The following is a 15521-nucleotide window of genomic DNA, read 5'->3' on the forward strand; positions in this document are numbered from 1 at the left end:
TTTCTGTCAGCTTGTTTCTCTGCTGTTCATTGGTGAACCCTGTCCTTTCCCATTAAGGCTTAGCTCTGGTTCACTTATTTAGAGATTTTAGGTTGGTCAATATAAAAATGCTTTAATATGTTCATTTTAAGGCTGTGTTCTTTAGTTACTGTTCTGTACCAAACATTTAGATGAGTGATGTCCAGTGAGATAGCTGGTCGTTTTAAAATGGAATGCATATCACTGACTTAAAATTGATGCAGCACAAATGTTTTTTTGTTTGTTTTTCTTTATTAAGATATTACACATGTGTCCTTATCCCCCCATTGCTCCCCCCCCCACACACACACACACACTCTCATGCCCTCACACCCCTGGTGTCTGTGTCCATTGGTTAGGCTTATATGCATGCATACAAGTCCTTTGGTTGCTCTCTCCCCCTTACCCCCACCCTCCACTACCTTCCCTCTGACGTTTGACCATCTGATCGATGCTTCTCTGTCTCTGGATCTGTTTTTGTTCATCAGTTTACATTGTTCATTATATTCCACAAATGAGTGAGATCATGTGATATTTATCTTTTTCTGACTGGCTTATGAATTAAGACTGGAACTTAAGGTTTGTGGTTCTGTGGAATTAAATAATCTAAAAATTTTTACTTGAAAAAAATAAAAGCTTAGTCTGTATGAATTTAACAAATTCCATGGCAGTTACTAGCAAACCAAATTAAGAGTAGTGGATGGCCTGGCCAGTGTGCCTCAGTGGTTGAGCATCAACCCATGAACAAAGAGGTCACCACTTTGATTCCAGATTAGGGCACATGCCCGGGCTGCCAGCTGGATCCCCAGGAGGGGGCATGCAGAAGGCAGCTGATCTATGTTTCTCTCTCATCAATGTTTCTATCTCCCTGTCCCTCTCCCTTCTACAAATCAATAAAAGCATATTTTAAAAAAAATAGTAGTGGATGCTAATAAAACTCTATTAGGACATATAGAATAAAGGACACTTTAGTTTAAAAAAAAAAGTAGTGGATAGAAGTTAGGCGCCTGGGGTTCTAGCCCTTACTCACCAATTATGTGTGGATTTGGGGGCTTCCCTTTCTTGGATCTAGTTTTCCTTAATTGGAAAATTCATTCAGGTTCTCTGAAAGTTCTTTTTCAGGTATGAAATCCTGTTGGTCCTTACACTGTGCAATATGATTTTTAATTGTAGTGCTAGATAATTTGCTCCTAGTGCTCAGAAATTTAAGACTCATGCTAATGCTATGCTGGCCAGGGCACCTAAGAAACCTTCCCTTCCTACCTCCCTGTGCTGCCTCCTCTCCCCTCATAATCAATCACTGACCTTACTGTATCTGTGTTTAGTAGGAATTTTTCTATAACACTGTAATGCCCGGCCAGTGTAGCTCAGAGGTTGAGCATCAACCTATGAACCAGGAGGTCATGGTTCGATTCCCTGTCAGGGCACATTCCCGGGTTGCGAGCTTGATCCCCAGTGGGGGGCATGTAGGAGGCAGCCAATCAATGATTCTTTCTCATCATTATGTTTCTATCTCTCCCTTTCTCTCTGAAATCAATAGAAAAAGTATATTTGCATATATAAAAGGCTAATATGCAAAGTGTCCCCTCAGGAGTTCGACCAGGAGTTCAACCACTCGCTATAACGTGCACTGACCACTAGGGGGCGGCACAGAATGAAGGAAGGCCCCGGCCAACAGCCGGAACGCCCTGATCTATCCTAATCACGGGCCAGGCCTAGAGATCCTATCCGTGCACGAATTTCGTGCACTGGGCCTCTAGTATATATATATAACACTCTGTGGAGCCTTTTGAATATGGCAGATGAACTAATTTCCTCTTTCCTTTACTTAGTCCTGGATATAAGCCATTTTTGAACATCATTAAGCCACAACTACAGAAGCTCAGTGAGATAACAGAAGAGCAGGTCCATCCTGAAGCCTTCCAGCCAGTAACTGTGGGTAAGACTCCTGAACAGACTAGTCCCCGGGCAGAGGAGAGCAGGAGCTCCTCAGGCCATGGAAGCATCCCCCAGGGCGAGGTCGGAGGTAGCGGTATGGTCAGCGGGAAAGAGGAGAACACAACCCGCGCAGAGGAGGAGGAAACTTTTCAGGATGGGACTTACGACTGTTGTGTGTCCTAACAACGGTGAGGTGCCGTCACCACGGCAGTATTAATTAGCAGCAGCGTGCGTGCAACTGAGGACACTGTGACCTCATTGGATGATTTAACCAGGGAGCTCAGCTCAGAGACTCTGGTAAGGTATTAAATTTTAACTAACTCTTCTCTAAGAAATCTCCTTGACTCCAGAAAAATATGATATCAGAATAAATCATCTTTCATAAAATAAAAAAAAAGCTTTGGTGGAAAGTAATAAAGAATACTGTACAGATGTACATGAGAATATTTTGGTTTTATTCTTAAGATTGGTAGCTCTTAAACCATAGGGATTGTTTTGCCCCAAATGAGCTTGCTTTTTCACTACATATAGCTTCTTACGTTTTCTGGTTCAGCGTGTGTCCAGACTGCTTTTTTAAAAATAAATGCTCATGTGCTTGCTGTAGCTTGTCAGGTACCTGAGCTACCTGGAATGCCCTAGATTGAGAGCAGTGGACTCTGACTGGGCCTCCTGAGCAGATGTCTGCCCTGGCACAGCACATGCCAGTCCTGAATGATGGGAGTGCTATACCTGTGAGGCAGTGTGCCAGCTGCATTCCTGCTGGACCGGAGGTCGGAGGGGTTCTTGTCTAATTATGTGTTAGATACCACTAAACTATTTTGTATCAAGAATTTTATCTTTTTGTGAATACTCTTGTATAAATATACTCAAAGGCACTGTTCATATTTTTAGGGCTTGTATTATCAATAATTTGTATGGTTTTATGCTGGATTCTGCATGGCCATTTATAGTCACTCTTGGAATAAAGACAGGGCTTGCTCTTCTTTCCAAATATGAGCAATCTTCATAGAGGAAGACAGGTTTATTATTGGCTTGGTCATAAAATAACAGAAATGGTCACACCAATCATGAAATGAAACAGGTTTTGTGCAAATTAATGTAGTTTCTTATTTATTGCTTTTGTAAATTGAGTAAAAATGGAGTTTTATGTAAATATACTGAATCCTGTATTATCACGGCTAACTAAAAATTAGTATGTAAAGAATGCATTCTTCATTGTAATTTTTAAAATATTTTATGTATTTCTAGATATGACTTAATTTTAGTTTTCATACATTATGAAAACTGCATACTCCTTAATTGCTTCAGATTAAACACATACCCAGTGTATGTACTTCTAATTACCTTATAACAGTATTAATTTAGATAGCTTGTTTGTATTGTGCAATTTGAACAAAGGAATGCAATGTTATTTTTTACAAAAACAAACTTGTTTATTTTTATAATAACAATGTATTTCATGTGGACCAAATTCATACCACTATGTAAAACAGCCTCTCTCCTCTTAGCGCAATTAGAGTTTAGAAATAAAACTTGGTCCTCTATCCTTGTTTTTAAAAGTAAGTGGCTAGATTTAGTTGTCCTAGCCAAGTTCCCTTTGATGGGAAACTCAAGACTATTTTGAAATTGCTTAGTTCAGAATTCATCAGACTGTTTTAAATTATTGGGTTTGGTAATTTACTATCATTTACTTTTTACAAGTGCAATAATTTCACATACAGAAACTCCTGAATGGATGGAATATGTGATTATTGGTACCTGACCTGGTCCTTCTGGTGCTACTTTTATTTAAGCCTTTGTTTTAAACTACCTTTCCCTGAATCTTAAGATAGAACTGTTTCCCAGGTGAGTACATCATGAGCTCAGCAAAAAACTAAACTGAAATTTCTTCTGCCCTAGTCCACTAGGAGAAGACCTAGCATTACTTTTGTGCTTGGTGTGAATATTCCGTCAATAAAAATGATTTACCATTTAAACAGCTGTCATCTTTTCAAATATCCTAATGTGCTGCTGGGTTCATCTTGCACTGTCCCAAGCAGGCGTCAATAAGAGCTATATTCCTGGGGTTAATGCCATAAATGAGTTCTCTAGAAAATACTTGTTTTTCAACTAATAGGAATGGGTGGCTCCAAGGCAAAAAAAAAAAAAAAAAAGACAAATTTATAGGCAATTTCTCTAGTAATTTGTTAATACAATTTTTTTTTATATTTTATTAATTTTTTACAGAGAGTAAGGGAGAGAGATAGTCAGAAACATCGATGAGAGAGAAACATCGATCAGCCGCCTCCTGCACACCCCCTACTGGGGATGTGCCCGCAGCCAAGGTACATGCCCTTGACCGGAATCGAACCTGGGACCCTTCAGTCCGCAGGCCGACGCTCCATCCACTGAGCCAAACCGGTTTCGGCTGTTAATACAATTTAATATTTAAAAACTCAATCTTTTTTTGCCTTGTTTGGTTCACGTATCAACTGTTTAAGCCATATTTTTAACCAGTGAATTTATTCAGTATAACTATTTGAGGTTTAAATTATTTGCTAATAAGAAGTCATTTGGGGATATAGAGTCAACCTTTGCTTGAATTAAAGTTGCTGCTACTTCTGTAATGTGTACTTTACTTGGTAAAGGGCCATAAAACCATTACATTAACTTTTGTTTGTTCACCATCTCAGGATAACAGCAAAAAGTATATGTATTAAAAGCCACATAAATATTCTTTTGATCATATAATTCCACCTCTTAGAATTTTTCTTACGAAATAACTTAGAAATTCAGCAGACTTAATATTTATTTATATGCAGAATTATTTAGGATAGGAGCCTCAAGAGTTGGTGGCATCCTAGATGCTTGACAATGCAAGATTGGAACAAATGATTCATGTTGATGGCATGGAAAATGTTTTAAACTACCATGAAAAATGATACAAAATCATACATACCATATGATTCCCACCAAGCAAAACTTTATATACAAAAGTGTAGAGGACACCAGGCATCATCTCTAATAGGTGAGGTTAACAATTTGATTTTTACTTTTTACTGTTGTCCTTTATTCCTAAATCTGCTGTGTCTACGGATTTGCCTGTTCTGGACATTTCATATAAATGGAATAATGTTATATGTGGCTTTTTCTGTCTGGCTTCTTTCAAAGAGCATGATGTTCATCTTTGTATCAATGCTTCATTCCTTTTCAAGGCTGGATAATACTCTATTTTATAGACATACTATATTTGTTTATCTAGTTATTTAAGGAATTGGGTGGTTTCCACGTTTTGACTATCATGAATAATGCTACTATGAACATTCATGTACAAGTAAGTTCTGTGTGGACATGTTTTCAGTTCTGTCTAGGCGTGGAAATGCTGAGTCATGTGATGTGAGTTAATTCTTTGAGGAAATGCCTAACCATATTCCCAGAGTGCCTGGGCTATTTTTTTTCAATTCCCATTAGCAGTGGAGGAGGGCTCCGGTCTACACTTGTTAGTGTTGTATTTTTGGTTATAGCCATCTGCGTTAATATAATTAAGTGGTGGTATCTCATTATAGATTTGCATCTCCCTTATGACTGTCTTTTCATGATTATTAGTCATTTGTGTATCTTTGGATAAAAAAGTTCACATCCTTTGCTCACTTCATATTTGGGTCATTTATCTTTCTATTGTTGATTTGCAAGAGTTTTTATATCTTTTGGATACTAGATGCTTATCAGATACATGTTTCATTCCCCCATTATCCAAAAGTAGCGTGTTCCTGCTTTTTGAAAGTTTGTGCTGTGGCACTTGGCTTTTTTGAAAGATGTATGTTAGTACGGTAACAGCTTTTTTCAAAAAAGTGAAAATCCTCTCATTTCTTTCAGTTAGCAACAGCAGGTACTAATGCCAATGTTTTCTTCTAAGGGTTTCATGATTTTAGTTTCCACGTGTTAGTCTTTGATCTATTTGAGTTCATTTTATTTATGTCCTATGAAGTGAGGGGGTCTAACTTTGTTCTTTTATATGTGAAGATTCAGTGTCCCAGAACCATTTACTGAAGTTTTTCTCCCATTGTCAAAACTCATTAGACTATGAGTAAGTGTATGGGTCTATTTCTGGCTGATTGCACTACACTGATCTGTGTCTGTTTCTGCTAGTACCACACTGTCTTGATTACTGTTGCTACTTTGTAGGAAGTTTTGAAAGTGTGAGTCCTAAGTTTTTCTCAAGAATGTTTTGGCTATTCTGGGTCCCTTGCAGGATCAGTTTGTCAAGTTATGTGTGTGCACACACAAAAAGCAGCTGGGATTTGATATGAACTCAATCTATAGATCAATTTGGAGAATATTGCCACCTTAATATTAAGCCTGTCGGTCTTAGGACATGTCTTTAATTCCTTTCAGCGATGTTTTATATAGTTTAGCATTATAAAAATCTTGTACTTTTGTAAGCTTATTCCTAAGTATTTTGTTGTTTTCCATGCTATTGCAAATAGAATTACTCTTTGTTAGTATGTTGAAATTAGATCCTAAAACACTGCTGGATTCATTAGTTAACTGTAATAGTTTTTGTGGCTTCCATAGGGTTTTCTTTAAAGATCATGTCATCTGCAGCTAATCTGGATGCCTCTTGCTAGAACCTCCAGCACAGTATTCAACAGAAGTGAGTAGTGTACATCTTTGTCTTCTTTCTGAACTTAGGTGGAAAGCATTATATTCAGTCTTTAATCACAAGTTACTTTCTTTTCATAAATGATTTTTATTAGGTTGAGGAAGTTCCCATCTATTATTAGTTTGTTATTTTTCATCATGAAAAGGTGTTAGGCTTTGTCAATATTTACCAAATAATTGGTCATCTATTGAGATGATTATATGGTAGTTGTCCTTTATTTTATGAATATGGTATATTGCATTTTTCAGGTATTAAACCAACTTTGCATTCTTGGGATAAATAAAAGTATCAACATGTTATATTTTTACAAATCAAATAATGTAGTGTCAAAAATATATATTGATGTACTTCCAAATTGGCTAGGCTTTTTAAATAAAGAGGTATTAAGTGCATTTTTGCTCTATTGGCCATAAATTTCTGTAAACTGTATTAGGAATGTCATTCTGCTCTTACACCTTGTACTGAACTGTTTTGAGTAGTGATGCCCTTTTCTTGTGTGGAGATTAGAATGAGCTCTATCCAACAAAATACCATTTTCATTAGCCCTTCAGTGATTTCCTTTGCCAATAGATATGATTTAAAACTGCTAAATATGCTGAAACTCAACATTTACCAAGTAGTTGGTCATTAATTTCTGTGAAATTCAGATGCACAGCCTCATTCCACAGCCAAAAGGATTCCAACTGAAGTAAACTAACATTTCCATCTTGAGTTCTTTGCTCACGTGGCCCATTAAAATAGCAGTTATAACCACAGGAACCATCTAGGCCAGTGGTCACCCACCTCACAGACCACCAGTTAGTGACCGCTGATCTAGGCCTTTTAACAGCTATTAAAAAGAACTTTAAAAAAATTTCACATATGAGGATACAGAATACAATAAAGATATATTTTTTCTATTTTAATATACTAACTAGTATATTAAAGTTTATTTCAGTAACATTGTAAGGCAACAATTAATTCTCAAGTGAAACCAGTGAAAAGTAAGGGACAGACATAATCATTTTTTCTGTAGCTTCCTGAGTCAGCAAGCTGGGTTATGGCCCCCTCGGCAACATTTTAAGAATCCTAGCATGCTGGAAACAGATACTTCATGCAACAATAATTTTTTTCAGGACAACACAGTAGATTTTAAGAAATAATTCCTTCGAAATCACATTTACACTTTCCCTGAATGTGCTCCTTACATTTAAATTCTGTAGGAAATCATGTATTTTAGAATTTGCAAAGACTTTTTTTAAAAGGTTATTCAAATGATCAGATACTTAAAATTCTTTAATTTCAGAGGGCTTCTGATTTAACAGTGGTGTGCTTATTAATAGAGCCATGAATATTGGAATTATTTAACCATTTCTGCCATTAAATCAATATCCCAGAAGATTAAGCATGCCCAGAGATTTGTTACCAACCTTGCAAATATGGAAGCTTTATAATACTAAAGAAAGCCTAAAAACATAATTGTTTACATATAAAGGTACAATTCAAGGGCAAAAAGAAAACCATGATTGTTACTGAAAAAAGGAGTAACAACATCCTTCCCAAAGGAAACTAATCACAAGTAACACATTTGAGGTTTTGCCTTTTTTTTTCTTAAAAATAATTTCTGGTAATTTCAGATTATTCACAAAAATATGCTTGTACAGTCATCCCTTAGAACCACCCTCTTGGATACCCAAATCCTTGGATGCTTAAGTCCCATATATAAAATAGCATAGTATTTAGCCTACGTACATCCTCCCATATACTTTAAATCATCTCTACATTACTTATACTGGTAATACCTAATGTAAGCAGTTGTTATACTGTATTTTTTAAGGATAAGGAAAAAAGTCTACATGTTTACTACTGACACAACCACTGTAGGCCTAACTACTTAGTCCATGTCAACAATAATGTAACTTTTTTTCCTGCATATTTTCCATCTGTGGAACCTGCAAATATGGAGGACTGACTGTATTTTAAAATTCATTGAGCTATTTAAGTTCCTCCAAAACTGTGATTCATACAAGCTATAAACACTTAATTACCGCCTGACAGATAAATGTGGCAGGAGTCAGGCACTTGAGGCTAGAAATATGTGGTTTCTACAAAGTCAAAAAAAAGCAATGGCTCTAGTGCCCATGCATGTCACAGCCAGCATGTTATCACTCAGCTCTGGCTGCAGCCCTGTTTGTGTGGGCCCAGTGAGTTTTAAAGAGCCACAAACTAGGCAGGCAATATGAGGAGCATGATTAGAAATCACATGTATCAAGAAGAATTTCCTTCCGTGATGCACACTTACTATAATCTTTCTGTCCAAATGGGTCCAAGTGCCAATTCTTATTGTAGCTTTTCTTTAAAATGTTTTTCTTTGGGGGGGAGGGGGAGCTTATGCTTAGTAAATGCAGAATTAGTCCAACTTTTTACATCTCTTAACAGAAAAAAGAAAGCTAGCAAAATTTGCCAGGGATCTCACCAAGCCCTTCCACTGCTGTGATTGCTCACAGCCACCTTCTTCAAAACAAAAAGCACCTCTTAAGTCCTAGGGTTGCCATTATGCAGGGTCTGAACCCCAACAGCTACAGGGAAGCCAGTTCTGCTGGACACTAAGTTACTGAGAAACCAATCTGTTCAGCTGGTTAGAAAACAGACAAAAATAAGGACCCCATGCATCAATAAAATTATGCCCTTAAGGATTAACCTTGGAAAATTCCCTTCTACAAAACAAAGAGAATAAGTATGTATAAAATGCTCAGTCACTATTACCCACCCTCCTCCCTCCCCAGAACAGACGCCATGGCAACCCGGCTCTGGGGCAGGAAGTGAAAGTCCTGTACTTGCACCAACAACTGACATTCTGGACCAAGAGAACCTGTGAAAACCGGAGGGGGTAGAGCATCGGTGAGGTGGGGAGGGGACAGATGTTCCAGAGGGAAAGGAGCATTGCGACAAGGATCGCACTGACCACTCCTCAGAAGGCGAGGAACCACCAGCTTCCACACCAGGGGTCCTGGGCTCCAGCGCACATGCTAGAAGCTGCCTGAAGACACTTCTCCCAGCACAGGCTGGGGCCACAAAAGCCCAAATGCTGCTTCCCGTCCTTTTGTAATAGTTTCCTAGTGACCTACAGTAGGCCTCCAGGGGAATCATTACTCCAGTGACTGGCAATTTACCCACATCCATGACACAACAGTGGTCTTGGGCTTTCATTGGAAATGTCATTTGTCTCATTAACAATGGTCTTGCAGTACTTTCAGCAGCTTTCATGACTCTCCGGGGACAGCTGTTGAAGTGGTCTGTTGGCTTTTGTCCGTAAGGTCATATAAAATGACATGTTAGTGTAGTGGTAGTACCCACGTGTGCTTAAGCGCCAGAAAGCTGGCATTTTCAAGTTTTAAAAAGGCCATGTGTCACTACCCCACAGCACAACCACTACAGTGCTTGGCCCCGAGAGGGCTAGCCCACAAAACTTACTAAAATTCATTGTCTTACATTACAAATATCCATGTAGCTTAAGGAGAGACCATGTCACCTGAAGCATCCCACGGGGCATTCACTCAGCTCATTCACAAGATTAAAACGCATAGAGGTCGTATGTGCACACCCAGGCAGAAGGGAACGTCCAGTCCGGGAACTTCTCTTTCAGAGCGTCCAGCTGGGAGGACCGCTTGTCTTCCCCAGAAAAGTAGTGGGCAGCGATGGCCACGGTGACGACTCCCTCGGGCTGCTCTTCCAGGACCTGGCAGAGAAAAGCTGTTAGTTTTCTAGCTCTGTGAAGGCAGCATACTGAGCCCGAGTATTTGATACTTGCCACCTGGGAGCCTGACCAGTAATACCAGCAGTGCTGGGAAATCCCACCTGTACTTCTATCCAGAACTGCCATGCAGAGGCTTGGAGTCCATGGGAGTAAAATACAAAGTAGTCCCCTCCTTTACTTGTGACTGGGGTGCCATTGCCAAGAGACCACTGAGAAAGTGTTGAGCCTTTGTGGGGTCGAACATACAATGACATATGGCTTGGTCCTGTAACATAAGAGGAAGAAAGGTCAGTTATAACTATCTTTAAAACAGCATCTGCAAGAAAAGCAGTTTAGCCACCATCAAACCAGACTATGAAGTTCATGCCTTTTATCACTTTAAAGACACTCACTGCAAACCGAGTGGAGGTTTGCCAATCTGTGTAGATCAATAAAGGTAAGTAATGAGGTGCAGCAGAAGCCTGGGCTCAAGTCTCAGTCCTGTCATTGAAACATTCTAGCACTCACGAGAGCCTTTCTTCAGAAATCTAGAGAATAAGCGTCATCAAACCAAGAGAGAACTGCAGCAACCATAGCAAAAGAACTGACACTGAGGGTTTTACTAAAACAGATACCGGGGTGGGAAACCACTGTGTAAGCGCTGCATGTAGCAAACCAGAGAGGGAAGAGCGAAGTCTAGTAAGCACACACCCCACCCCCCAACCCCCCGACACTCAAAACAAAAATATAAACCACCTTAAGTGCCAGAAAATTAAAGAGCAAAGAAGACATCAAAGGAAAAAGAGTATTACACACGTAATTACAGAACACTGACAAAGACGGAAAGCATCAGTCATAAAATGTGAATAGATCCAACACGGCCACTAAAAGAAAAGTTTTCAGCTTGACTTACAAAGCCAGACCAATCATATACTATATTCAAGGGATATACTTAAAGAGATTCAGAAAGGGTTAAATAAAGGTATGAACAAAGGTATTATAGGCAAGTGGACACAATGTTACAAAGAGCTCTTTGATGTCAGGAGAAAATAGAATTCAAGACAAAAAGCATTAAAAGTAAAGGCACTTTGATACTAAAAGCTGCAAGTTCACATAAAAACTTAATTCTGTACACAAAATAGCAACTATTTAATGAAGCAAAACTACACAAGGGATGCAAAATGTATATACAGAAATACATATAAGACTAATATTTCACTCTAAGACACCAATTGAAAAAATTATATAAAAGACCTAAACAAAATGATCAGTGAAATAGACCATATGAAATCTGTATCAAATTTTACATGCTGATAATACAGATATATATCATCTCGGGTGAGCATAAAGTATTCATAAAAGTAAAATATTAGATCATTAAAATAGCAAAATTCTATAAAATTGAGATTACAAATAACACTGACCATAAATCAAAGCTTGAAATTATCAACAAAACAAAACAGTCTTCTACCTGGAAATTAAGGGTGTCCTATTTAAAAAACTCATGGGTAAAAGGAAATAGAAATAATTATGGAAATTTTTCTAAATAATGAAAATAACTACATATATCCGAAACTATTGGGTACAGGTAAATCAATGATAAGGGAAGAATCCATAGCAATAAACATTGTTTTCAATAAAATGACAGATATATAAAAGGACGAAATAAAAAGAAAGCACAAGTTAGGAAATATAGATAAAAGCAGAAATCAATGATCTGGAGAAGAGAACAAAACAGATCCACCTTAAACAAAAGTCTATTACTATTTTAAATTAACAAGACAACCACTAGCTAGCTTGATTAGAAAAGAGGCGGGGGGGGAGGGGGGGGGGCGGGAGAGGGAAGTGGAGCAAAAACAAGTATGCAGAAAGAGAAATAAAAATAAACAGAAGTTTGTAAATCACATGACTGCTTTGAAGACCTCTACACTAATAACTCTGAAAACCCAGATGAAATGGAGATTTTTCTAGAAAAATATAGGCGACCAAAACTGAACACAGAGCCATAAAGCTTAAGTAGACCAATTACCCTAGAAAAATTAAGAAGCTACTCCACAAAAAAAGACACAGGTGGTTTCAGAGAGGAATTCAAGCCAACTTTTCAACCAAGTGGTTCCAATGCTCCATAAACTTCCAAAGCACTGAAAATAAGAAAAACTTACCAACTGTTTTCATGATGTGTCACATTTATGATGTTTTTACATTTATAATGCATAACACTGGTACTTAAACCTGATAGAATGTAAAACACACACACACACACACACACCAATATAATTCATGAGATATGATGCAAAATTTCTAAAGAAGATATTAGCAAACATCCAAGATCACATTAAGAAAATAACAGGCCACGACCTGATGGAATATATCATATCAAAATATCCAAGGAAGAAAAGACCTATGATTATCTTTACAGATGGCTAAAAAAAAGGCCTTTCACAAAATTTAAAATAACTCCCTATTTTAAAAAAGATTTCAAGAAGTGCCAAATGACGAATGCTTAACATGATAAAAAATCATCTATCATGGGGAAACACTATAGACTTTGTATAAGAACAAGGCAAGAATGCCACTATCTCAGCAGCTATTCTACACAATGCTGGAAGTATTAACCACTTAAATCAATTAGAGGCATAAGAATTGGTAAAGGAGAAATACTGCATTTGCAGATGATATGCAGTAGTCAACAAGCTATGCCTGAGGTCTGCTTTTGTATAGCTCTCAGGCTAAACATGGTTTATGTTTTTGGGTTTTTTTATTTATTATTTTTTTTCAATTCTCACCTGAGGATTTTTTAAAATTAAATTTAGAGAGAGAAGCATCAGTTGCATCCCGAACACACCCCAACCAGGGACTGAACCCACAGCCTTGGTATATGCTGACCAGGAATTGAACCTGCAACCTTTTTGGTGTACAGGACGATGCTCCAACCAACTGAACCACTCCGTCAGGCTTACAATTATGGCAAAGCCTAAAATATTTACTATCTGGCCCTTTAAAGTTTGGCAATTCCTGGTATACCTGGAGAACCCTTAAGTTTCAAGAGTAAAAAAATAAAAGATTCAATGAGATAGCAAGATAAAAAATTGACATACAGAAGTCAATTGTCTTCACACATACAAATTATAACCAGTTAAAAGACATACAGGTAGAGAAAAACCCAATTATAAAGCAACGAAACCTAGATAAGAAAAATTCTATAACACTTTTGAGAGACAAAAAAGTAGGTTTGAACAAATAAAAGGACATTCCAGGTTATTGGATAAGGAAACTCAAAGTAACTGCAAAACACTGAAAAAAACTACAAAGGATCTTAACTCTCCCAATCATTACCTATAAGCTTCTATAATTTAAAGTGTGGTAACTGGTACACTGACAGACCTACATATAAACGGTCAAAAAAAACGTTTCTGATTTCTTGACATCTGTAATCACAAAACACAGGGTGGGTGATGTACAGCTTGCCTGCCAGGAACGTGCCTTTACTGGAATTCTCCAAATTGTGCATAAAGGATGGAGGAAGGTTTGGGTATTTTTTAGTGCTGCCTGTTAAATTTTCTTTAAAAAAATCATCAGCTGCAGTTGCTTTTAGAAACATTAAGCTCCTGGTCACTATTATAAACCTGAGAAAAAAAACATTCATGCTTAAAATTTTTAAGAACTACAGACAAGAAGGGAACTGCCATATGACTTACCTGATGCTTCAAAGGTCAGCTTTACAGAATCCCAGGGGGTCTGCTCTTTGGATATAAGTCTGAAATGAACAGGTTCTCTGGGAGAAACTTCTGAGGCAGGAAGATACCAGTTTTTCCTATTTGGAAAGGAATTCAATATTCACTATTTCAAAAATATTTAGGATGCTTGTGTTCAGAATATTTGAAACAGATTTTGGGGCATGAAAATAAACTCTGATGAATATAATCCTATATAGTGAAAGGCTAATATGCAAATTGTCCCCTCGACTGGGAGTTTAACCAGGGGGCAGGAGCGGCCAGCCAACCTCCTGTGTCCCCTCCCCCCGATCTGGGCAGGCCAGCCAGACCCCACCTGTGCACGAATTCGTGCACCAGGCCTCTAGTAATAAATAATGCCAATTCCTCTGAAGCCCAGGTTATTGCAGAATAAAACCTTCCCAAAGTTAAGAATAAAGGATTGTAGGTGATCTTGATTCCACTACCCAAACTATTTCTTCTCATCTAATCCTCCACTGCCAAACACTAGAACTTTCCCAGAAATGGCCCTGGCCAGTGCAGTGCAATGGTTAGTGTTGTAGATTGGATTCCTGGTCAAGGGCACATACCTCAGTTATGGGTTTGCTCCCTGTCCCAGGTTGGGATATGTGCAGAAGGCAACCCATCGATGTGTTTCTCTCACATCAATGTTTCCCCCTACCTCCCATTCTCTGAAAAGCAATGGAAAAAAAATATCCTCAGGTGAGGATTAACAACAAAATTTTTCCCCAGAAATGAAATACATGATTTGAACTTGATGCTTAACTGCTGTCCAGTAGCTCAGTGAAGGAGGCCGCCCTTCCTAACTACTGAGATTTCTAGAGGACTTTCTAAATTTGAAAAAAAAGCAAACCCACTCTCCTGAGTGCTTCATCCCACTAAAGACATAGAACTGTTGCAGTGACAGGAAAAGCAGTGTGAACGGCACTTGACTTGGGTGTAAACCAGTGTAAATAATAACGTGTGGACACAGTGAGAGGACCTGAGAACAAACCCACCCCCAACTGAAGCAGAGGAGCAGTGAACCCACCTGATGAGAAAGTGCACTGGGAGGTACCACGGGAAGCCACACAGGGGGGCCTTCTCCTCGCAGTGCGCTCGGATGGTGTCGTTGATCTCCGGGACGTGAGGGGTGATGTGAGACATTCCAGTGTAATCAAACCCATTGATCCATATTCCAGAGTCCCGTTTAACTACTTTTCCATCCAAGTCATGAAATGTCCTTGTCATATGCTGAAAAGAGCAAGACTAATGAGAAAACTACTGTTTCAATTCCTTCACCCATATCCCCACCGCAGACAATACCAGAAATGAGGTGGCTGTGGAGCAGCACCAGGCACCTTGCACACTGCTGGAGGGAGTGTGTGCTGGCACGATCACGTTAGGAACCGGTTTAGCATTGCCTAACAAAGTGAACACGCGCATACCGTTCAAGCCAGCAATCCCACTCCTGACTATGCACCTTAGAGAAGCC

The 15521-nt window shown here is 38.5% G+C and overlaps 2 protein-coding genes across 6 annotated transcripts in view; one reads left to right on the plus strand and one right to left on the minus strand.

Moving 5' to 3' along the window:
- The window catches only part of RIC1 (RIC1 homolog, RAB6A GEF complex partner 1), a 102502-nt gene extending 98570 nt beyond the window's left edge, over positions 1 to 3932 (plus strand). For all 4 annotated transcript variants that reach the window (XM_070431620.1, XM_070431621.1, XM_070431622.1 and 1 more), the window contains one exon: positions 1851 to 3932. In XM_070431620.1, the coding sequence (XP_070287721.1) occupies positions 1851 to 2139 (289 nt within the window). In that variant the 3' untranslated portion in view covers positions 2140 to 3932. The remainder of the gene's footprint in view (positions 1 to 1850) is intronic.
- The window catches only part of ERMP1 (endoplasmic reticulum metallopeptidase 1), a 37315-nt gene continuing 25047 nt past the window's right edge, over positions 3254 to 15521 (minus strand). For both annotated transcript variants that reach the window (XM_070431625.1, XM_070431624.1), the window contains exons 12-15: positions 15078 to 15280; positions 14012 to 14127; positions 10436 to 10599; positions 3254 to 10316 (exon numbers count right to left, since the gene is read on the minus strand). In XM_070431625.1, coding sequence (XP_070287726.1) covers positions 10152 to 10316; positions 10436 to 10599; positions 14012 to 14127; positions 15078 to 15280 — 648 coding nt within the window. In that variant the 3' untranslated portion in view covers positions 3254 to 10151. The remainder of the gene's footprint in view (positions 10317 to 10435; positions 10600 to 14011; positions 14128 to 15077; positions 15281 to 15521) is intronic.

This window comes from Myotis yumanensis, unplaced genomic scaffold (assembly GCF_028538775.1).
Source record: "Myotis yumanensis isolate MYYU_CA2020_CCGP unplaced genomic scaffold, mMyoYum1.0.hap1 SCAF_12, whole genome shotgun sequence".
In the NCBI taxonomy this organism is placed as follows: domain Eukaryota; kingdom Metazoa; phylum Chordata; class Mammalia; order Chiroptera; family Vespertilionidae; genus Myotis; species Myotis yumanensis.